This window comes from Cnephaeus nilssonii (genome assembly GCF_951640355.1).
Source record: "Cnephaeus nilssonii genome assembly, chromosome: 21".
NCBI lineage: Eukaryota > Metazoa > Chordata > Mammalia > Chiroptera > Vespertilionidae > Cnephaeus > Cnephaeus nilssonii.
The window spans coordinates 16924492-16948368 of record NC_137092.1 but is presented as its reverse complement, the minus strand read 5'-3'; the positions used below and the strand labels follow the sequence as shown (position 1 = coordinate 16948368).

The following is a 23877-nucleotide window of genomic DNA, read 5'->3' as shown; positions in this document are numbered from 1 at the left end:
GCAACCAAGATACATGCTCTTGACCAGAATCAAACCCAGGACCTTTCAGTCCACAGGCCGATGCTCTATCCACTGAGCCAAACTGGTCAGGACTACACACAGTTTTTTTTTTGTGTTTTTTTTTTAAATATATTTTTATTTTAGAGAAGGGAGAGGGGAGAGATATAAACATCAATGATGAGAGACAATCATTGATTGGCTGCCTCCTGCACACCCCCTACTGGGGATTGAGCCTGCAACCTGGGCATGTGCCTTTGACCGGAAGCAAACCCGGGACTCTTGAGTCCACAGGCCAATGCTCTACCCACCGAGTCAAACCAGCTAGGGCTCCACACAATTTTTTAAAACGACGAGAAAATACTGTCCATAATTGTACAGCTTGGTTTATGTGGTTTTTTTTTCATGTAGCAGTTTATCAGGGACCAGCCTCCAGGTCAGCATGAACTCGAGCTCGTCTTTGTGAAAGCTGCTTTGTATTTCATTGAGTGTAATTCACTGTTGATGGCTATTACACCCATTTCTGGCTTTTTAACCACTACCTACAGCAGTGATGGCGAACCTATGACATGCATGTCAGCACTGACACGAGTAGCCATTTCTTTTTTTCTTTTTTTTTTAAATATATTTTATTGATTTTTTACAGAGAGGAAGGGAGAGGGATACAGAGCTAGAAACTTCGATCAGCTGCCTCTTGCACACCCCCTACTGGGGATGTGCCCGCAACCAAGGTACATGCCCTTGACTGGAATCGAACCTGGGACCCTTCAGTCCAAAGGCCGACGCTCTATCCACTGAGCCAAACCGGTCAGGGCACGAGTAGCCATTTCTGATGACACGCGGCCGCTGAGGCGGCTGCATGCCGAGGATGAAACATTTGCTGCTCCTGAGGATGAAACATTTGCGAAATAATGTTTTTTCCTCAAAGTGACACACTACCCGAATTATGCTCAGTTTTTTGGCCAAGTTTGACACACCAAGCTCAAAAGGTTGCCCATCACTGACCTACAGTATTGCACTACATATTCTTAGAAATACATCTTTATTTCAGTTTTATTGCTGTAGGATCAGGTCCTGGGAATAGACTTACTGAGTCACAAGAATATATACGATATTTAAAATTTTAGTAGATGTTGTCAGTTTCCATAAATGCTTTAGTAAAGTTCTTTTGACTTTGTGGCCTATTAGGTGAAAAGCTGTTGGTGCTTAGGTACTTCAAGAAACCTTATTTATTCCGGTATGTTCCCACTGGGTGTTACCTGGGAGGAGGCAGTAATTTCTGGTCTCTAGGCTGTAAAGGGTCGCTTTCCTGCTCCTTTATGTAACCCCGAGTAGCAAGGACAGTGACATTGTGAAACGGGCTCTCTAATCCGGTCCTCACTGATAGCTGGCAGATGCAGGGAAAGTTATTAGAAAAGAGCCATCAGATAGACTAGGCTCTAATTTGATGCCAAGAGAATTTAAAAACAATTCCTGCTTCCTAAACCTTTGAGAGCTCAGAGGAGACTGGGTCAGGGGGCTCTGAGCAGTTGGAGAGGACGTAGAACTGCCGCCACCTCTACAGCTGTGGAATGTACTATCAGACTGGGGAGGTCTGTGCTGCCAACAGCAAGAAAGAGGTTTATTCATGTTTCATACGGGAGGGCTTTGGGGGGAGGCGGACGGTATATATAGCTTTGAGAGAAGGCTTTGGTGGCAGCTTTGCATAAGTCCTCACTCCTGACCTCGGTGTTACTTGCTGCCTGGAGTTTTCTAATTCTAGACATGTTATATACCAGCGATCGCCAACCTTTCGGACCACCGGTTGGCGACCGCTATTATATACCGTCCACTTGGATCACACTGTCATCTTAGCTGAAAAGACACCAGAGCTGCAGGAGCAGGTGAATTTTTATTAAAATAGGTTTTCCTGAAGACACATCAGATCTAATCCCACTGACTTGCGCATGTAGAGATACTCTCTGACTTTTTCTTCTGTCCTGTTGCACTTCACCTGTTTAGTGAGAAGTCTGCTGAGAGTTGGGAGGAAATTTGGAGGACATCTTAGGTTGAGAAAAATTAGGACTTCAGGAGGGAGGAGGGCACCAGCAGGTGACTGAGCCCAGGCTGTTGCTCGTACTTTTTTAAGGCAGAGGAAGTAGCCAAATTGTGTTTAAATCCTTTTGAGCAGTGCCAACTCATGAGTATGACCTTTCTGGTTTTAAAGACGGTAACTTTTCTAACTAGGTGTCGCCCTAAGGGTTCTGTCTCTCGAGTCCAACTCCACCAGGTGGACACTCAGCCTGTCCTCCCCCCCCCTCCCCCCCAGGACAGGTAATCCACTCCAATCCCAGGTGTACATTTCTCCCTGCACTTTAGCTCTTATTTGTGCTAAATATACCCGTTTCCCTTAACTGTTGCTCGCCTAACATGTGTGCTAGAGCAAGACGCAGTTTACTGTCCCTTTCACTTTCTGGAGTTTCTGTTTGTCTTCAGATTCTCCCACGCACGTGGCCTGCAGCCAGCACAGGCAGACCTCACCCGTCTTGGAGCACCCCTCTAGGGTATTCCCTAAAGGGTTCCTTTCTGACGACAGGCCCATCGGCAGCAAGAAGCACAAACAGCAAGATTCCTACACCACTCTTTCCCAGACAGGTAGAAATAGTAAGTTTTATATAGCTTTTCCATTGCTTGGGTGAACATTTTCTTAAGTAATAAGTTTAAATTCTGAACATTAAGGGCACTTTGGGAACATCTGAGACTGATTACAAGAGAAGTCAGCTCGGGTGTCACCTGCCTCCCTGACCACAGGGTGATAAACTACCTTTGCTTACAGCTGGCAGAGGGGCAGGTTAACACAGCTTGAATCTTTTTTTACAGCAGACACTGTCTTTACTTTGATGCCTCAGTGTAGCATTTTCCAAATTCCCAGTGTAGCAATAGTTCTGGGAGGTGACAGGAATGCATGAGAAAAGTGTCGTGCACGGTTCAGAAAGCCTGGGGAAATGCCAGCAGTCACGGCACAGGCTCCTCCAGGCCCTGAGCACATAGGCAACCTGTTCAAGTGAAGTATGTGACTGAGGCAAACTTACTTGGCCACACACCGTTTCAGGGTGTACATAACTGACATCGCAAGGGTAACACCGGCTGTCTTAACACTTCTGTTTATAGATAACTGTGCCAACAGCATTTATGTTTTGAGTATTTAGTAAAAGAAGCTCTAATTGTTGCTTCTGTGGTTTAGTGTGCAAGGATATTTCTAAAAACTTACATCTGTACATTTCCCTAAATATATTCTTGCTTTTAACTGACATTTAGGAGAATAATTCTTGTCCATATCCCACAGGTGATCGGTTTTCTCAGCCTAGGACATTTTCCTTGAATGGACTTTCAGACGTGAAAAATACCTCAGGAGACAGTGAGAGCTTCCTGCCAAGCCCCCAGGCGTCTGAGGAGTGGCCCGACTGGAGCGAGCCTGGGGAGCCGGAAAGCAGAACTCTCACCACACAGGTGTGGCCCCCAGAGCCTGCCAGGCCCCTGCTCACAGCCTTGAAGGTGGTGGAGACGTGGGATGACCTTAAGCACAGCAGCCTCGGCAATGCAGTGAGCCCAGGAGGCGGGATCACTGGTACCTCGGGGGAGCACAAGGCCATTCCCACTTCTCTTCCGCTCACAGAGGCGGCCAAGCCTTTGGCATCAAGCCAACCCCAAAAGACCAGTCCTATCCCAGACCAGCCCCCGAAAGTATCATCACGAGAAAGGCACCCTAAGGTTCCATCAGAACTTGGTTTAGGAGAGGAGTTCACCATTCAAGTGAAAAAGAAGCTAGCACAGGACCCTGAGTTGGACTGGTTTGCTGACATGATCCCCGAAATTAAGCCTTCGGGTGCTATTCTTGTTCTACCTGAACTGAGGACAGAAACGGTGATCCCCAACACGGATGGTATCTCGCCAGGGATGCAGTTTTCCTCAAAATTTGCTGCAGCAGAAATGACTGAGGTAAGGATTTCCTTTGTGGGTACCAGCTGCCTTGTCCCCTCGTAACAGACACCTAGCTGTCTTCCCGCCAAGGGAAGGGACACCTGTGCCCAATCACAGTGGCGAGTAAAGTCACTTCCTAGTACCATCTTTCCTTCCCCGGAAAAATGCAGCAGTGTGGCTAAGGGTTCAGTGGCACTTGTAAATGGTCACCTTTTTACTGGGAAAAGGGAGTGAACCAAGAATAAATGTGGTGTCAGCAGGTGGGCTTCATTGGATGAGATGGTGCTGAGAAAGCTATTTTACTTATTTGCATCAGGAACTAGAAACTGCTGACCTTTCGAATATGGAGACGCTGTCCCAGCGGCTGCCCTTGGCTTTATGTCGTTGCAGGCGGAGTCTGACGGCTGGGGAGATGCCGGGGAGCTGAACTGGGGAGACAGCAGCTGGTGACAATGGCTGTGAGTTAAACTCTAGGAAAAAGGATTCCTTTTTTTAAAAAAATCAAATACCTCAAAAGCAGGCTCTGCAGACAAGAAAACCCCAAAGCATCCTGTTTCTCATACCAGGAGCTTTTCCAGTCTGTGCCAAGGAAGCGAGACCTTGGGTGTGGCCCTCAGCTGGGGGAAGCCTGTGCCTCTAAGGCCAGGTCATCTGGAAGTAAAGGAAATAAATACAAGACCTTCCAACTGATTAGCTTAATTTTGTGCCATTTCTTTACCGGTGAGAAGAGTGAGCTCTATTATGAAATACACCTGGAAAACATTTTACGATGAAGGATGTAAATGACTTTAAATTGCTAAGGTTTCCTTGGGCAGCTTATTTATTTGTTTACGGTTATTCCCACATGTATTACGTGGACCAAAGTTCTTCATGAGAAATATCCCCTATAATCCTGTTCTCTAGACATCCAATAAAGACTATTTTCACTAGATTTAACTTTACAAAAGTTGTTTTATGTGTTAGGAAATTTATAGACATAATTTACATAAATATTTTCATTTACAAACTACATTGTAGAATGATAGTCATACCCAGTTCTGTCTAGCGATGGTCCGGTCCCTTCAGGTTTCATCCTGGAGCCCGTGACGTTTTAGCTCGTCAATCTTTTCCTGGAGCAGCTGCATTTTTGTGGGAAGCCAGTCTGGAGCAGCGGACTTCTGGAGCAGCAACTCGATTGCCTCCAGGGCCCCCGTTGCGGCCTGCAGTGCTGACCGGTACTCTTCTTCCACAGGGGGCTCGAGACGGGCTCTTTTAGCACAAGGCTGGCAAATGAGAAAGACGTGGTAGGGATGGCCTACCTGTTCTAAAAACTACCAAGAACTTGGCTGCGGACTAGAGCAAAGCTTATTAGAACAAGTTCGAAAACCGTAAAAAGCTGCATGTGCACACTTTGTTCTAGTCATTGGTTCACAGGAGCAGCACCTCCAGCATCCCCTGGAAAGACACGCGGACGTGTTTTTGTCTGTCACAGTGATGCAGGGAGCTAACCCCTCAGTGCCGACGCCTCCCCTCCAGTACTTCCAGTGAGTATGCTCTAGACACACCTGCCATGTCCTGACCACAGAGCCCATTTGGGTTTAATGCTAAGTTCATAACTAAGGAGAGCTGTGGAGCCAGGTCTCTTAAACAGTCACCGCCCAGGAGAGGGGCTGAGAGCTAAGACACCCTTTATAGTCACTCTGTCTGAGGAAGGTCATGAATTCTTGAGGGGCCCCCTTGGACTACTGATAGGGTATTTAACTTTACAGACTTCAGGCATAAGAGTCTGGAAAAGTTATTAAAACTTACAAGAACATTGTTCTTGTGGATTGCAATTCCAAATATACTGTCAGTACTCAAAAAACAAAAACATTTTAAATCTCCCTAGTGGATATTTAATAATAGGCAGATGTGATTTTGAGGCAGGGTATCGGATAGATAAACATCCTGGAAGGTAAGTTTTCTGGTTTTCCTCTCTGGGTCATAAACTGGGACAGAGGCCACTACAGGTAACAGGTGTGTCAACGGTGTATTTGGTATGATGTTCATAATCTTTTAGGGGGGGATGATTTTTTTAAAGAGCATCTAGCATAAAACAGAATTTTACATGTCTAGATCTATTTGCTTTTATATGCACCATGAGAATAAGAACCATACTAGTTTGTTTTGCTTACTCATTAAGTACTAAGAGCAGAATTTCTCGTACAAAAAGAGCTTGACCCATATTGTAATGCAATAGTCCATACCTGTAAAGATGACCACTTGGCTTCTTCTAACGTAACTGTTGCCAAGGATCCCCAGAAAATCCCTTTTTCCAGTTTCACACGCTCCACTCTCGCAGCTACCGTCTCATCTGCAAATCCCGTCTGCCAGAGATCATGAAAGACCAGGTAAACAGCCAGTGTAGTGAGACTGCTCCCGGAATTCGGAACCTATGGTTTAACTATTATTGTTTATGCTTCACCTAACACTGTCCCCATGAAAGTGACAAAGGATGCACAGATGTGGGAGCCGTAGGATGGAGTCAAACTGTAAAAAGCCCGTGTCCTGGGCTGTCAGTGCAGAGAAGCTGTGCCTCAGTTACATCTGAACCACAGTGTGCACATTAACATCTAATCACGGTCACTAACAGTCAGGGTCCTCACTGCTACAGGCAGTGACTCCACGTGTCACCACTGTGCAAAAAGTGAAGCTAGGGAGAGAACCTTTTTAAAAAGGAACACGATAAAGAACAGTGACACCATTTTTTTGATTCTGTAAAAAATAAAATAAATACCTTCTCCAGAAAGGATACCACTTTGTTCTTAGTTTCTTCAGAACTGAGGCACTGGGGGACTATCTCTTCATTACTTGTTCCCTAGTGAAAATTGTTAAGACAAATTTTAATATATTTTGATAAGTTGAAGAGACACAAGAGTTTTAAGGGCCACCTTACTCAGAAAAGCATTTTAACCCATTGTACGCCACAGGCGTCTATTAAAAATGTTTGCTCTAAGTGGCAGCCCTGACCAACTTTAAAATCATTATTCGTGAGAATTTTCAGCTGAAAATATTCAAGAACATCTGCATTGAGTATTTATTTTTATAATCACTGATTTTTTTTAAATTAAATTCAAAATATTGTGGCATGTGGGGATGGTTTCTGTTTGGGTGCATGGTAGTTAACTGGGATACTCAGATGATTAGCTCGTAGTTCTTTCAGGTGCCTTAGAGTAATACCCCATTCTGCAATGTACTAGATATACAGTGGGAAGTGGGGATGAGCCGTCCAGATCACCTTCTCCACAGAACCAAATTAATAGGTCTGTGTTCATCAACCTGATGCCAGGATAGTTTGAGGTGATAGGTATTATCATCCAACCCAAAAACAGCATCGAGGAGACTGCCTGGATTAGACCTGGTTAGAATGCCTGTTGGGTTGTTACTACCCACAGGCCCTTAGGAATCTCACTTCTTGATGCCTCATCTTTAGAAATATCTTCTGCAGCAGAAAATTTTATGACTAAGAGAAGCAGCTCATCACTGTTTCTGGAGTGTCTGAAATGTTGAAATGCTTTGCAGGTTCACGGCCATAGGTGGGTCTTACCTCTGCAAACTGAGTAAATGCCTCCAAGGCATGTTGTTCTAATAGCCAGTTCCTGTCGGCCAGCAGCAAAGCAAAAATGGAACACAGGTTGGGCACAATTTTGTCCTAAAGAGAACCAAGCAGAGAAAAACCTTAGCAGAGTAAATGCAATATGCCTAATGTATTAAAACACATGCTGGTCATGTCACTCCTTTGCTCAAGTCTTCCATTTTGCTCGTATAAATCAGGGTCCTGACCTTGGCTTGCAAGCCCGCCGCCTCTGTTCATGTCATTGATGTATCCTCGGTGTACCAGACTCCCAGGTCAGAGCCTCTCTCCCTGCCTTTCCTCTGCTCAGAAGACGCTTGTCCCTGATAGCTGCAAGGCCTGCTCCCCCGGCTTCAGTCTTAGTGTCACCACTGACTGTACCACCCCACTTAGAGCTGTGCCCCAGGTCCACATGCACTCTTCCTGCTCTCCCCGCCCCCCCAGCACTTACACCATCCCACACACTGCACATGTCACCACTTCTCTGGTCTGCAGTCTCTCAGTGGGGGGTTCGTTGGGTTCATTATTGAATCCCCAGTGATTAACCTTTTGCACTCAGGTGTCGAGTGTGACTCGACACGGTTAGCATCGGTAGCAGGAATCGAGAAAAAAGCGAGTGCAAAAGGTTAAAACAGTGCCTGATACATATATAAGAACTCAGTAATTTTTTTTCTTAAATGAATATATGAATCAATCTTATCTAATGGTTTTAAATGCCTCTCATTTGCTGATGAGTCCCCAAAATTTCTTCAGGCCTTAACCTCACTCCTGGAAATAGATATATTTCTAGAAATATAAAAGGTAATTTCTGCTAATAAAAACATCTGTTCTATAGGTTCTGGGCACATTATGGTCCAAATGCAGACGCATTTTGGAAAACACTCCAATGCTAAAAAGATTTGGCTACTTTTGCCCATAGAGTTGAAAACAAACTGACAACAGCTACACTTTTTCTCTTGAAACACAACCTGATGTGATGGCAACAAACGGGACAGCGTCGTTTACCTGGGAACAAATGAGAAAGTCCTTTAGAAACTAACCAGGTAAATTTTTTGGTTGCAAAGATTATAATCAACCTGTAATGTCAATTACGGTTTCGCTCCATTTACATAAAAGGTCCTCATCAGTGAGCTCTAGTCTCTCCCATGGAGGAGGGAAAAGTCAGCTGTCTGGAACTGCTGGCTTGTGACGGCAGCAGTAAGAAAAGCGAGACTGAGGAGGACGATCTCCTTCAACAGAAGTGGACAGCCAGGCCTTCACAATATGATCTCATAAATAAGCACCCAATGTCAACTACATATACTTTGCAACATATTCAAAACACTATCTTTAAAAACAGACTCCCTTTCATGGGTATAAAACCAAAAGAATAACGTCAGTAAGTTACCCAACTTCCTCATTATACACTGTTTGCTTTAGCCCACAAAGAAAATATCAGACTACGCTGACATAATATATGTGTGTGTGTGTGTGTATGTCAACATATATTTTTCTAAAAAATAAAATGAGTTCTACTTTGATAGTCACTCTATTCATAAAATACATTTTCCCCCAATTTACATTGTCATCAATCCACAGAATTGAAATCAAAATCCTAAAAATCCCTTAGTCACTCATCTTGCAGCATTTTTGTAATAACAAGAACAGAATTTAGTGTTTTACCTGGATAGCCGGAGATATGAAAAGTTTTCCTAGAGAGGACACAAAGTCAAGGACTGCCAAGCGAACATGGTCTGGAGGCTCTAATTTCAGAAGTGAGACCTGCAGAGTTACTACCTAAAGAGGCAGAGAACATTATTTTGCAGAAACATCCTGACTAGCTATGATTATGAAGGGGGTGTGGGAGGGAAAACAAAGCAAAACCCACAACAGCCAAACACTCCACAAACCCTAAACTTCATGAAGGTGGGATCTAGTAAGACTAATTATTGAGTCAGTGGTTGGTAGGAAGAATGCTGAAGTAACTGTGTAAAAAAACCAAGAGGGGGTCCTGAAAAAGTATATACCAGTGTTGTTCTTCAAACCTTTAAAAATTATTTTGTATTTTAAATTCTAAGTTCTTTATTATTAGCAGGGATTGGCAAACTTTCTGTAAAGGACCAGGTGGTATTTTTAGGTTTTGCAGCAACATGTGTTCCCTGCTGCATACTTTATTGTATTTTATTTTATAAACCTTTAGCTCTTGTGCTGAAAGCAGGGCAGAATCTAACCAGGAGATTTGCCAACCCCTGATTTAAGGGAACAATGAGAGAAAGTCTTCTGTAAAACGAAAAATGCCTAAATGAGCAATTTACTTATGTTGAAATTTTAGAACTTTAGTTATTTGGATTTTTTAAAGGTAGGCACAATCATATTAAAATTAGCAGCATTTAACTTTTCATAAAAGAATAATAGAACCTTCAGAATCAACAAATTCAACATGTTGCATTCACATAATAGGAGTGAATGATTTTTACCACATTGTCATTCTCTCTAATTTAGTAATACATGTTACATATATAGAAATTTTAAAATATACCTAATTATCCCTGGCTTATGTGGCTCAGAGGTTAGAGCGTCTGCCCACGCACTGAAATGTGTCAGGTTCAATTCTGGATCAAGGGCACATACCTGGGTTCGTTCCCCGAGTTGGGAGGCAACCAGTCAATGTGTCTCATGTCAGTGTCTCTCTCTCTCCCTGTCCCCCCCCTCCCTCCTTCCTCCCACTCTCTGAAAAGCAATGGAAAAACATCCTCAGGTGAGGATTAACAAAAATAATATACCTAATTAGCAAATATTTAAATTTTTCATGTATACAGCCACTCACCAGAGCTTCCCACAGTCTACTGCGACAGGACATATCTTCCATCACCCAGCCTCCTGAGTAACCAGGGTTAGTCTTATTTCCTAACAGCTTTTCTTTCTGTTTCTTATGTGACTAAGCACAAACCAACTCTTGACTTGGGGATCATCCTGTCCAGTCTGGACTCATTCCAGAGCCTCTAGACCACTTCAGATAAGATGAAGGCCTTTCCCTTCTCTCTCCCCTCACTGGCCTAGAACCTCCAAAATGGGGCATAACTGAGCAACACCCCAGGCTCCCCCGACAGTAACCCCAGTTCTGCCTGTCCCAGACATGCATGCTGGGGTCAGAAAACTCAGCAGTGTCTTCCCTCAAAACCATCTTATTTCCTCAGAGAAACTGAGGATTAGCCTTCGTCCATGTGGGTTAGTCCTCACTCCCAGGGCTGCTGAAATGCCTTGGAAAGTGCTAGGAATGCAGGTCCCACACAACTCTGACTCAACCACAGGGATTTTTCTGGGCAGTTAACAGCAACAGAAAAGTTTTGACTCTTCCCTATCAAGGAGAAAAGGAAGACAGGTAAAGGCTGGATTAACAGCCCAGGATACTAACAACCCACCACTAGAAGGAAGAAAGAAGCAATGAGGAGACATCCCTGCACATGCAACTTGTGGCTGCTATGTGCAACTCCACAAGAAAGGTAACTAAGCAAACTGCGCAAGAAATCATGAAAAAGGACAGTTTCTAGAAAGTTATTTTAAGTCATCCCACGTTAACAACTTCCTCAACCAAGTACCCACTTGCTCACTATTCTTACCTGACTGATCAGCTGAGGATCTAGAGTTTGAATGAAAAATCCCAACAGTGGAAATAAAAGGCTGAGTGTCTGTTGAACATAAGGTTGACCTGTTACCTTAAATAAGAAACAAAATAATTTTAAAATTTCTCAATAACATGTGGATAGCAGCCTTTTAATCAGCATTTACTCTATACCTAGGTTCTTTCTGTTTGTTACCTCACTTATGCCTTACAGATCTCTGAGGCAGGTACTCCCCTCAGCTTACTAGGAACAGGGGCAGTCACACCATCTGCTCACGACCGTGTGGCTAGTAAAAAGCAGAGACACGATGCAAAACCAGATATCACGTCTGTCTGCCTTGTACTTGGCTATCCTGAGTCTCAGAATTCCACTCCTCTCTCCATAATTGTTTCTATCATGATATTGTAAGTTATGTCACCAGCAGAGAGGTTAAATAACCTGCTGAACTCAAGCTTTTGGTCATACATAAAAGATTTAATTTTAGAAAATAGGTGCTTTTATGAATATTTATTGAATGATTTGTGAGGACTGGGGAAGTACTTAAGCGAAAATACTGCAGAGGGGAAATCTGACCACACAAACTTTATGCTGAACCACCTGCAAAACCATGTCTGTTATTTCCCACAATGCAATTGTAGCTTTCTGCTTTCACAGGCGGGGCAGCCAGAGGTCAACTTTTATTTACTCAAAGCAAATGTCATATTTAGATTTTTAAGTGCATATTTTCAAACTGTAATAACATGTGGGACACATATCATACTATTTCCAGCCTGCTCATCGCTAGGCTCTGTCTTTGCTGGGTCATCCATCTACTTGCCCCTTATACCTTTAAGCCCAAAAGGTATTATTAAAGAACCCAGAATCACAAAACAGGCTGAACTAACTCAAGAGAGAAGAGAAATAACAGGGTAAGAAACTTAAAAAAAAAAAATTGGGTCCGACTGGTCCTGAAACTGTTAGCTGGACTGTCACCATCTTGACTAGGTTCTGGCTTTACTAATCTAATTCAATTGTACAAATAAGTTGTAATCACAAGCTCTACCCAGCACCTAAAGAAATGAGATCCCTTTTACTCTACAGGGAAATTTCAGTACTATTCTCTTTTGTTGATCTTTTTTTTCTTCAGGGAAATCATCAGTTGCATTGCTTACCAGATTAGTGTTTAGAAAACCCCAAAGCTGACTTCCGGCTTCCATAACTGCAGTTTGTTGTCCAATATCCAGAGCTTCGCTCGCAGAATTATTCACAGAAAGCAAAGCAGAGAGCGCCGTGTTCTATGGAGAGACAGGAAAAGGACCCAAGTCTAGACACCAGCCTAACGGAGCTGAGGCCAGTTAGCTAGAGGTTATGAGTTACCCATAACTCTTCCTAAACATCCATGTGGAATTATATTCCTAAGACCCAAATTCATCTTTTCAGCTATTTCTGTAATATATTTTAATAAAACTAATTTTCCTTAACATAGGAACATTTGCTTCGTTTTTTTAAATAAACCTTTTTCCTTTTAGGTTGAAAATGTAAGGAAATAAAAAGAACATTTTATCTTAATAAGTAAGTTTGATACAAATAGTCAGTATGGCCAAGCTAATTTATAATAGTCATCAATTTAGACCTGGTCAATCTATTTCAGCTGGTTGGAGCACCGTCCCGTACACTGAAAGGTTGCGGATTCAATCCCCAGTCAGGGAATGCACGAAAGGCAACTGATAGACACTTCTCTCTCACATCAGTTTCGCTCTCTCTAAAAATCAATAAACTATTCTTTTTAAAAAAATGAAGAAGTATTATACTATCTAGAATCACAGACTTTTCCTGTATTCACTCTTAGTTACATATCCCATCTTACCCCCCAACCCTCCTCGCCCCCACCAGGCGTGGGCTCGTTGGGGTCGGTGGGAGTGAAGTGAAGGCCGTGAGAATGGAACGATAGTAACAATGCCTTTTACCCGTTATATGTCAACAACCCACTTAATTTTATGTAATTACCATACTGCTCTTTACTTATAATTTATCCATTTCTTTTTATAAACAGGTTAAGTAACCTGCTGAACTAAAGTTTTTGGTCAGACATAAAAGATTTATTCAATTTTAGAAAATAGGTGCTTTTATTTTACCCAATAGAAAATATTTTTTTTGTCTTTACTTATAGAAATTAGTTGCCCAATAAATTCAAAACGTGAACCACTTAGCCTACTCCTAACTAGGTATTTAATAGTTCTGCCAAATAAAGGAACATAAATAAGTTTACATCCTTTAGATATATGCAAATGTCACTATGATAATTGTAGTCAAGTGCCATCAAATAAGAGCGCATTAGAACATTTACACTCAGAAATGAAATATAAACCCCTCAGGAACCCTGAACTTAATGGTCCCCATCCTTGTTCGATTTTCTTCATCTTATCACAAACGGATAATCATACTTACCAGTTATTTTACTACCTTGCTAAGCTAGAATGTAAGTCCATGAGAGGAGGAATTCTTTTTTTTTTTTTTTTAATATATTTTATTGATTTTTTACAGAGAGGAAGAGAGAGGGATAGAGAGTTAGAAACATCGATGAGAGAGAAACATCGATCAGCTGCCTCTTGCACACCCCCTACTGGGGATGTGCCCGCAACCAAGGTACATGCCCTTGACCGGAATCGAACCCGGGACCCTTGAGTCCGCAGGCCGACGCTCTATCCACTGAGCCAAACCGGTTTCGGCAGAGGAGGAATTCTTGTTCTGCTCCCTGATACACCCAATGCCTAGAGCAGAGCTTGGCACACAAAAGCACTCAAAATAGGTCTGAGTGAATGAATGAGCAAATGAACAGTAAACTGGAAAATTCAACTCCATGCATTATAATCCATCTTTCAAAACTGTAATTATTACTTCTTACAGATGAATTTTTTTATTGCATTATTTTAAGAGGGAGCATTATAAATAGAAAGGTACATAAAGGCTCAGAATAGGTATGCATAATATAGGGGTTATATCCTGTCAAACAGAAGGACCTAGAGCTGTGTCAACAAAAACACTACAGATAAAGGAATTCCGTAATGTGTTTCACAATATTCAATATGTCTGGAGCTTCAGACACTCACTCTCCACATAATTTATAATTTACATCATTCAAGACAGGATGTTTCCCAGAGCCTTTCACAGAATGTAGAAATCTGAAAATCTCACAAGTTTCTAACCTGAGGACCGAGACTGGTCCATCTTCTAACAACCCACCCATTCCTAAAACGGTGCTCACCAACCACTACTGAGAAAATCCATCAAACTGATTACTTGCCAGCCACTCGAGTTCCCCCACAGTGCGACTGCCCCCGAGCCACCTCCTGCTCTGAGCCGCGCCTACTCTGACAACCTCATGAGCAGCTTGCTTCCTTAGCTCAGCGGGGAAAGCCTGGAAAGAAATATGTTGCCACAGAGGAAGATTTTCCACTTCTTTTGGGGAAAATTGCTGGATAAACTCCACCTGAAATAAATTGTTAAAGAAACATGAGTAACAATATATTATTTAATATATTTTAAAAGTTTTTAATTAAAGTGTTATCACAAGGTACCAGATTCAAGGTTAACTGAAATGAACACTTATTATTTTTGTTGTTGCATTTGTTTCCATCAGGAACATTATGAAAATGCACCGAGAGTGTTAAAGAATATAATTCCTTAGTAGTCAGGTCAGCTATTTTATAAGGCTCCTACCTAGTAAGCCTACTATTTTTTTCAAATATATTTTTATTGATTTCAGAGAGGAAGGGAGAGGAGAGAAAGATAGAAACTTCAATGATGAGAATCACTGATCGGCTGCCTCCTGCATGCCCTGCACTGGGGATCGAGCCTGCAACCAGGGTATTGCCCTTGACCAGAATCAAACCTGGGACCCTTCAGCCCGCAGGCCAACGCTCTACTCACGGAGCCAAACCAGCTAGAGCAAGCCTACTATTTTCCTAAGAATTCATACTCTCATCACCTTGTACAGTTAAGTCAGAAGTAATATTCCCAACACGGCAACAGGAACTTAAAGAAGCAAAGGTCACAGAGTCAGTTTTCCAGTGGGAACTGGCTCTGCTCCACTTGAGACAACGCAGGAACTAGCTTGGCATTTATCATGGGTGTTTGGGGAAGTTCTTTAATTTCCGAATCACTGTTTTTTCATCTGTATCCCTTGTACAAGGCTGACATGAGGACCAAACAGTTTGAGTGCCTGGTATAAAGCCCGGTCCACATTCCAGTCTCAAAAATGTCTGTACCTTCCCTCCTTCCTCTAGAGGAGTGACCATGCAGAACTGACACTCGGTAAATGCTCACTTCAAACCGCACAGCTGCCATCAGGGTAAGCCCCCGCATCTCACCTGCAGGACTAATGAACACTCCCAAGGACTCGCAGAACAGGGATTCAAATTCAGATTTGTCCTTTAATTTTTAACTTTTTTTTTTTTTTTGCTAATCCTCACCCGAGGATATTTTCTCCATTGGTTTTTAGAGTGGAAGGGAGGGGTAAAAACAGAGAGAGAAACATCCATGTGAGAGACACATCGATTGGTTGCCTCCCGAATGAGCCCAAAAGGTGCCAGGCATGGAGCCTGCAACCGAGCTACGTGGCCTTGACCTGAACCAAACCTGGGACCCTTCAGTCCACGGGCAATGCTCCACTCGCTGAGCCAAACTGGCTAGGGCTATCCTTTAATTGTAAATTTTAGCACAGTCACTGATCATAGCAGAAAATTAATATTTGATAACTGAAGGAAAAAGTTAAAAAACCCCTCATTTACCCATAACCTATTTATCTGATAGCCTCAATTACTGGGAAAAATTTAGAAAATTGAGATGTAAGATGTCTAAAATTAGAGTTTATCTCCTTTATTTATAACAAAGCTTCTAGACCTCACTTAGAGCTAATTTGTTGTGAGTTGTATTATCCTAAAAGTTAAAATTTCACAACAACCCTGGAAACAGATACTTTTATTCCTGTTTTCTATGTGAGAAACTGAGACTAAGAGGACCTTTTCCCTCCCTCCATGAAGAGCAATGCACCGAGAACCTAGGACAAGACCTCTGACGGGAGGGAGGGGAGGAAAATGCAAAGGGACCTGAGCAGACAACGAGGCTGGAGTTGGAGGAGAAACAGCGTGTGCTCGCCGTCGGCCTCAGGTGCTTCTGCCTTGAGGAGGGCTAGAAGGTTGGTGCGGTTCTCCTGGGGCCCAGCCAGCCTCTCTAGGGCAGGAAAGACTGCGACTCGGGCCAAATACTCCAGTGAAAAAGAACTCCCAGCATTTACTGAGCACCCCTCCAGTGCTAGTGTTGTACAAATTTTCTCAAAAATAGTTATACCTATCCACCACTTTGTAGACAGGGAAACTGAGGTTCAGAAAGGATGACTTGTCCAAGGTCATACTAAGCCAGGATTCCAACAGAGGCCTGTAACCCCTTCGCTAACCTAGCGGTTCCCAAGCGTGTATCCCTGTCAGATTCACATAGGAATTTAACAATAACAACAAAAACAAATTACTAAGCCTCACTTCACAGCCACCACTCCATACCCGGATGAAGGTCCGGGAACCTGTTTTTTTGTTTGTTTTTCTTCCTTTCTTTGTTGATTAAGGTATTACATATGTGTCCTTTTTCCCCCATTGCCCCCCGTCCCCCCCACCGCTCATGTCCTCACCCCCCTGGTGTGTGTCCATTGGTTTTGCTTATACGCATGCATACAAGTCCTTTGGTTGGTCTCTCCCCCTGACCCCCACCCTCCCCGACCTTCCTTACGCCCTCCCAAGTGGCCAGTCGGAGGACTGCCCAAGGCTACCAGGCCCTGTAATTACAGAGCCTCCTCCATCACAGCTTGTTTCCTCACAACCTCAAACAGCTACGGCCATCCTAACATCCCCCTGCATGTTAAACTCATTTACTGAAGAAAAACAAGAGATATCACTAAGGGCATAAATAATATTCTAGCTCTTCAAATTAGTTACAGAGGCAGGAGACATAGAACCATTTCAAGTATCTTAAATGCACAAGAAATAAGAGGGAAGGTGTTTCAGGAAGAGAAAATCAGAATGATTATCTAACTTGCAGCAAAGGCCCTGACAAACTTAAGTCAGAGAGCCTTCTGATGACTAGCCTTCGACCTTGGGCTGTGTCCCCCATGCTGGGTCGGCATCATCCAATGTCAGCAGGAATCCTGCCCAGTCAGTTTAGAAAGGATCTCTCCCGCCTTGCGATCTGAGCACCTGGTCTTTGTTCAGCAAGAATCTTGTCAAGTCAGTTTAGAAAAAATCACCCCGTCCCGATGTTTCATCTCACTAATTCTGACGTCCACTTGCTCCCTGACTCTGAGTCCTCACCTGTCTGTGCGGAATTCAGAACTGAGCCAGCTGCACACTGAGGTCTCTCTCCTATCGTGATAGTCCCTGAATAAAATCTGCGTTTACCACTTTAACTACTGTGTAGCTCTGGTTTTTCTTTAACAACACCAAAATCTGAACTCATCTAAAAGCAATAAGCAATGATACATTAAAAATTGTGCTCTTGTTGCCCTGGCTGGTGTTGCTAAGTGGTTAGAGCATCAGCCCATGCACCAAAGGGTCATGAGTTTGATTCCTGGTCAAGGGCACACTTGGGTTGCAGGTTCGATCACCAGCCCCAGTCAGGGTGTACGTGTGGAAAGGAACCAATCCATGTGTCTCTCTCACATGGATGTTTTTCTCTCCTCTTCCCTCCCTTCCACTCTCTCTAAAAATCAATGGGGAAAAATATCCTTGGGTGAGGACTATTAAAAAAAATTTTTGTTATCATGCCAACATTTAAACATAGTACAAATGGGGGGAGGAAAAGTTTTAAAAAAAGAGTGTGAACCCAATCCTCAGCAGTTGCTCCAAGACGGTGACAACGAGGACATTCTTGCCTGGTGGGGTGGGGCCATGAAGAAGAGGAGACGCCGCAGTAGTATTGACAGGTTGGTGAGCTGATAGCATTCTCCAGGGCAGGACTTTATCTGAGAAAAGACAGGAGATTGGCCTAAAATCATATCTTTTACAAGCTTTTATATGCCAAGTGTTAACAGTAGCTCTTTCTGAGAGAAGATTATAGGTAATTTTAATTTTTTTTCCATGAACCTAGATTACTTTTATAATGAAAGAACTATTTTGACGTTATGTTTAAAACACCACTTTGGAATCTTGGTTTCGAATTATCATTTTGATGACAACCTCCTAATCAAAAACAATTCATGGAATGTTTTCAGATCTAAGCACAACAGTGCAGAGGTGGGTATAATTCTGGTAAGATGGAACCATAATTAAAAGATTTTATAAACTCAATTTTCTGGAAATCAATTCCTTGCATAATACACTAAGGCCAGGGACAAAAAAACAACAACAAAATAACCAATAGATCATGACCATCTTAAATGGAATGTATCAAATATCTCAGAATTAAAAGTAAAAAAGGTCAATATGAAAAGATTAAATCATCATTAAATCATTCTCTCTTTATACCCATCCACAAAGCATTATTTCTTTTCCCAAAAGGTATTAATCACTATCACATTTAGTCCCTCTTGACTAAAAGAGATACAACAATTCAAGAGTCAGCTTGTCTAAGTCATATTAGAGAGAGAGAGAGAGAGAGAGAGAGAGAGAGAGGGAGGGAGGGAGGGAGGGAGGAGGGAGAAAGAGAACACTCTTGGTCATCAACATTAAACTCCTCTCTCCTGATTTTCTATTTTGCATTCAATTTTAAATTAATTCTCAACCTAGTCTTTATTTCCCAGAACAATTAATGGAACTCGATAAAATTTTGAAAGTATGAGACCATTTCCCCAGTTTTACACTGTTTCTAGTCTATCTTTCTAAACAGTATCAACAAACTGTGAAAATAATTTAGCTGCCATGTATTTCTCCGTTCGATATTCCCTTTCTTCAGATTAGCATATCTCCAAAGGAACTTCATGGGCAGTGGGTGCATCAGGCCTGCAATTCTACTCACCAGGTGAGCCACTATGGTGACATGGTGCGCACAGAGCTCAGCAGTCCCATATCTGCAATGTACATGAAGGAGGGAGTCTTTATACAATTATTTATACAATTGCCCAGAAAAGCAAGGAGACGAACTTCCATAAAGCACTAAGTATTCTAAACTGCAGTTATTCCCAGGATCAAGGACTATCACGACATACAAAGCCACGTAAGCACTAGTCGTCTATGACTTCAAACAAAGAAAGGAGAAAGGAACCCTAATTGAGTGCTGTGATAGGAAACCAAAGAGTTATTGAGGCAGAACTTTTCTATAAACGTACAAATCTAAAATAATTCACTGTCGGTCACTACTATAAACCAATCCAAAAACAAAGCAGTATGCTGTACCGAGCAAGGAAGCACCAGGCGTCCATCGCTAACAAGGAGGAGATCATGTTAGCACTGAGCACTGCACTCAGCAGAGCGGCATCCTGAGGAGAAACACAGTTCAGGGTAAGTTACCACTCACGTTACACTTCTCAATGAAGCCAACACCGTCACAACACACACAGCAACAGAGCTCAGGGAAAGGCTCTATTTCCTGGAATCTGAAGGAGCCTATGCTGCCTGCCTGTCTTCAGCACCTACTGAGGCAGATAAAATCTACCGTATCGAGCACTGTGCTGGGCTATCGGGATTCAAAACCGATTTTAATTGTGGTAACTCAATCACTAGGATCCACCAGAATTCTCTGAGTAGCTGACATTGTTAAAACAACATAGTAACATATAAGCCTATACTTTTGTTTCTGCCTTTAACCATCCAAATACAGTATTTAATATGACTGATACTACCCACTGCATAATATCTTAAATGATACGGATACTTAAATAAGTTCTAAAAACTTTTCCCAAGAATTTCAACACCTTTTCTAATCCAATTCCACTTAAAAAAATATCTTTATTATACCAAAGATCTACAGGAGACCTAATACTGCATACAACTCTTTACTTCTTTTCTTTATGAAACTGAGGCAGATAAAACCCACATATTTTTCCTCTCCTTGCAGTCTTGCTATACCTTTCCACCCAAAATGTTTCTTCAAATGTCTTAGCTAAATACTACATCTGAATACTGTTGGGCTCTAGGATTACATTTTCTAGGACACAACTGAGTTAAAGGATAAAATGTGTAAGCTGAGAAAACGTCGGTCAAAAAGAACATGCATTAATTATTCCCACTTTTTTCTGTATATAAATCACAATTTCAGTGAAACAAAAAATGCAAAAGAGCAACCTCGGCTTAGCCAAACAAGTAACAACCTTACCAGTTCTGGAAACAGGGAGGGATGAAAGGAAGTAATAAATGTGCACAGATGAACACAGACGTGCTGATACAAGGGGACGGCAACCTCCACTTGCCCTTTACCCTTCACTCCCTGTAAATGAACAGGTAGAGAGAGTTCACCAGAACACTGCTCAAAACTGCAGAAAATGGCTTTGAGTAGAGATACCCTGCAGGGAAATTGAGAATATGGAACCCAACATTATTAACATTTAATAATTAGTAGGTATAATAATATAACATAACATGGGTTTTTTTAGCAAAGCAAAATGTCTCAAGAGGTATACATTTCCAATATGTGAACATGTATAATAAAAACAAAATACAGTCACTATTAGAGAAAGTCCTTAAAGGATAAGAATTTGCCTGGACATTTTGTATCACTGACTAAGTGTTTATCACATAACTAAACTATTCAAAGACAAAATTCATGAATAAACTTTATTTTTAAATAGCTAGATAGCATATATAAACCAGAATATTACAGTTCAGATAGGGAGAGGGCATTTTATAATTGAAATGGTTTAGGAAATCTTCGTAGAGGACTTAAATTAAAAATACAAAAAGATATAAATAGGTAAAGACAACAAAAGCATGAGTACAAGGTAAACATGAATAACAGGTCTGACAGAAAACAAGCGAAAGGATGAGGAGCAAAAGTAGAAATTGGCAACAGAATGGGATGACCTTTCAACCCACAGCTGAGAAGTCTGACAAATCAGCTTTAGTTTTGAGTACAGAATTTTGGTTTTGAGAACAGGGAGCTCAGAGCTGGGCTTTCGGGAAACTGACGAGGCAACGGTACAAAGAATGGGCTAAAAGAGGGTGAAAAATCCAAGCAGAGCAATAACCCAAGGGAGGAGGATGAATACAAGTGAAAATTCCCAAGTGGTAATGTAGTGTCTAGCATTCTCTTCATCAGAGCTCATTTTCATGTTACTCATTACATCTAACCCATTACACTCAATGTTTATAACACTATTAGGCAATACCTTCTAAAACACTGAACAAAATTAAAATAGTTTTAGTGTCTATAGATTCATATATTTTATATGTATATTTTTATAAAGTAGCAACATATGAATGAGGTCTACGGTAATTATTAACTAGAATATCTGACACAACAAAAAACGTAATTTCAAGATCTTTCCAAGCAAGAGGGCATTCTAAACCATCATAACATGACAGGTAGAAACAGCGCATCTGCTACCTGGACGCAGCTCCTGAGACCCGGCTCTCGGTACACCACAGTGTCTGCACATCCAGGGGCTGAGAGGGCAGCTTATCCATGATGACAACCAGCAGGAGACACTGCGGGAACTGTAGTTCGCATGGCAGCTCTTATAAGCAATAAAAACACATTCGTTGTGTTACAAACAAATTGGTAAAAACATATTCTACATCTTTTCAGCAGAAACCTGATGTGATATGTAAAGAAATTAGAGACATAATTTATTTAAATGAGAAATATGTTCCAAGAAGAAAAACCTAAGAGAAATTTTAAATTAAAAGTTTGAAACTTAAAAAGATGATTACATAAGGGCCAAAACCGATTTGGCTCAGTGGATAGAGCGTCGGCCTGCGGACTGAAAGGTCCCAGGTTCGATTCCGGTCAAGAGCATGTACCTTGGTTGCGGGCACATCCCTGGTAGGGGGTGTGCAGGAGGCAGCTGGTCGATGTTTCTCTCTCATCGATGTTTCTAGCTTTCTATCCCTCTCCCTTCCTCTCTGTAAAAAATCAATAAAATACATTTAAAAAAAAAAAAGATGATTACATAAGGGAAGGGAAGGCTGTCTCTAACATGATATCCTATATAATAAAAGCCCAGAGACCATAATGGCACGACCAGAACGACCGCTCGACCAGTCACTATGAGGTGCACTGACCACCTCTTGGTCCCTTTCCCTGGCCAGCAGGCTCGATTGCCAATGGCGAACAGGGACCAGGAGTGGGTGGCAGGGGATGCGGGTGGTGCCAGGCCAAGGCCCCTGCCCCACCAGTCGCCCTACACACAGAGGGCAATCTGCAGTGGGGGTGGGGCCGGCGAGCGGGCAGGAACAGCTGACCTCTCAGTCCCTCCCCCAGCCGTCAGGCTCCTGGATGGCGAACGGGGAACCAGGCCAGCTGCCGGCAGCCAGGGAAGATGGCCCTGATCGCAGGCTACCTAGGGACCGTACCTTTGGGGCCTCTAGTAATTAATAAGAGACATTTTAACATTAATTCTGTTTTGAAGCTTTACCTAATTTACTGTCCAAAACCGCATGCATGAAAGGCTGGAAGGTGAGAAGCTGAGTGATGAGTGGATCCAGGGTAACTAGGAAAGTGCCCGCTATCTCCTCCTGCTGGGCTTGAGAAATCCTGGAAGCATACAGGCTGGGAGGAAACTTGCTGGAAAGGGAGGAAAACAATGTTATTAACAGCTACCTTCTAATTTTAGCAAGAGGTAAATACTGCAAACTGATGTTCTTCTAGCAGTGAGAATACATAAAATATAAGTAGCATGCGTTTTATTAAACAAAATTGAGACTACGGAAATGACACCATAACTATGAAGAACCTCAGAACTAAATAACAAGACTCTAACAAGAAATTTAGAATCTTAGTGAAATCTTTGGATTGTTTTAATTCATTTTAATACCCATTTTGACAATAATGTCTTTTAAAAATACTGCAAAAATATGAATTTAAATAACCAATAAAAACATTATATGTAAAAAAAATTTCTGATAAATTCTGGCATAAACACTTCTATTAAACATTGTTTTAAAATAGATGGAATGTGCCCTAACCGGTTTGGCTCAGTGGCCTGCAGACTGAAGGGTCCCAGGTTCGATTCCGGTCAAGGGCATGTACCTTGGTTGCGGGCACATCCCCAGTAGAGGGTGTGCAGGAGGCAGCTGATCAATGTTTCTCTCTCATCGATGTTTCTAACTCTATCCCTCTCCCTTCCTCTCTGTAAAAAATCAATAAAATATATTTTAAATAAATAAAATAGATGGAATGCTGAATATACTATGAATTAATGCTCAGTTTCTTAGGAGCAAGAGCTTTACAATAACTAAACTGAAGATATGTATTCAGTATTTTTTGCCACGTTATTTTAATTATGCACCACTTGGTATGAACACACTAGTTATTCAACACACTAGTTAAGAATATAAAGATATGCAAAACCCACATGGAATCTATTTTTTTAAAAGCTGTTATCTCCAATTATTTTAAGCAAGCAGATAAAGATTTACTAAACATTAAGAAAAATGACTCTGATGTTTTATTTTAAAATGATATATACTTAATCTTTGGCTGGTTCAAATGGCATTGTTACATTTTAATAATTACATGGCATTCTTCTTACCTGTGTATCTGCAGATAAAGCTGGTGCAATGTACAGCAAGAATCAGAGAGGAAAGGAAGAAATTCCTAAAATAAAAC

The 23877-nt window shown here is 42.0% G+C and overlaps 2 protein-coding genes across 11 annotated transcripts in view; one reads left to right on the top strand and one right to left on the bottom strand.

Annotated features, from left to right (window-relative positions):
• SCYL3 (SCY1 like pseudokinase 3) overlaps nt 1-4982 on the top strand; it is a 30233-nt gene extending 25251 nt beyond the window's left edge. The window contains exons 12-14 of one of the 3 annotated variants that reach the window (XM_079760517.1): nt 2473-2631; nt 3323-3975; nt 4348-4982. In XM_079760517.1, coding sequence (XP_079616643.1) covers nt 2473-2631; nt 3323-3975; nt 4348-4407 — 872 coding nt within the window. In that variant the 3' untranslated portion in view covers nt 4408-4982. Of the gene's footprint in view, nt 1-2472; nt 2641-3322; nt 3976-4347 lie in introns of all 3 variants that reach the window. The other 2 variants (XM_079760516.1, XM_079760518.1) reach the window with 2 other exon arrangements.
• FIRRM (FIGNL1 interacting regulator of recombination and mitosis) overlaps nt 3982-23877 on the bottom strand; it is a 49703-nt gene continuing 29807 nt past the window's right edge. For 4 of the 8 annotated variants that reach the window (XM_079760510.1, XM_079760512.1, XM_079760509.1 and 1 more), the window contains 16 exons: nt 23801-23865; nt 22685-22833; nt 21655-21784; nt 20428-20614; nt 19509-19591; nt 19132-19183; nt 18050-18139; nt 14435-14620; nt 12303-12425; nt 11149-11244; nt 9212-9325; nt 7523-7627; nt 6713-6793; nt 6183-6302; nt 4989-5219; nt 3982-4427 (listed from right to left, as the gene is read on the bottom strand). In XM_079760510.1, coding sequence (XP_079616636.1) covers nt 5019-5219; nt 6183-6302; nt 6713-6793; nt 7523-7627; nt 9212-9325; nt 11149-11244; nt 12303-12425; nt 14435-14620; nt 18050-18139; nt 19132-19183; nt 19509-19591; nt 20428-20614; nt 21655-21784; nt 22685-22833; nt 23801-23865 — 1782 coding nt within the window. In that variant the 3' untranslated portion in view covers nt 3982-4427; nt 4989-5018. Of the gene's footprint in view, nt 4428-4988; nt 5220-6182; nt 6303-6712; nt 6794-7507; nt 9326-11148; nt 11245-12302; nt 12426-14434; nt 14621-18049; nt 18140-19131; nt 19184-19508; nt 19592-20427; nt 20615-21654; nt 21785-22684; nt 22834-23800; nt 23866-23877 lie in introns of those variants that run through there. The other 4 variants (XM_079760508.1, XR_013812905.1, XR_013812906.1 and 1 more) reach the window with 4 other exon arrangements.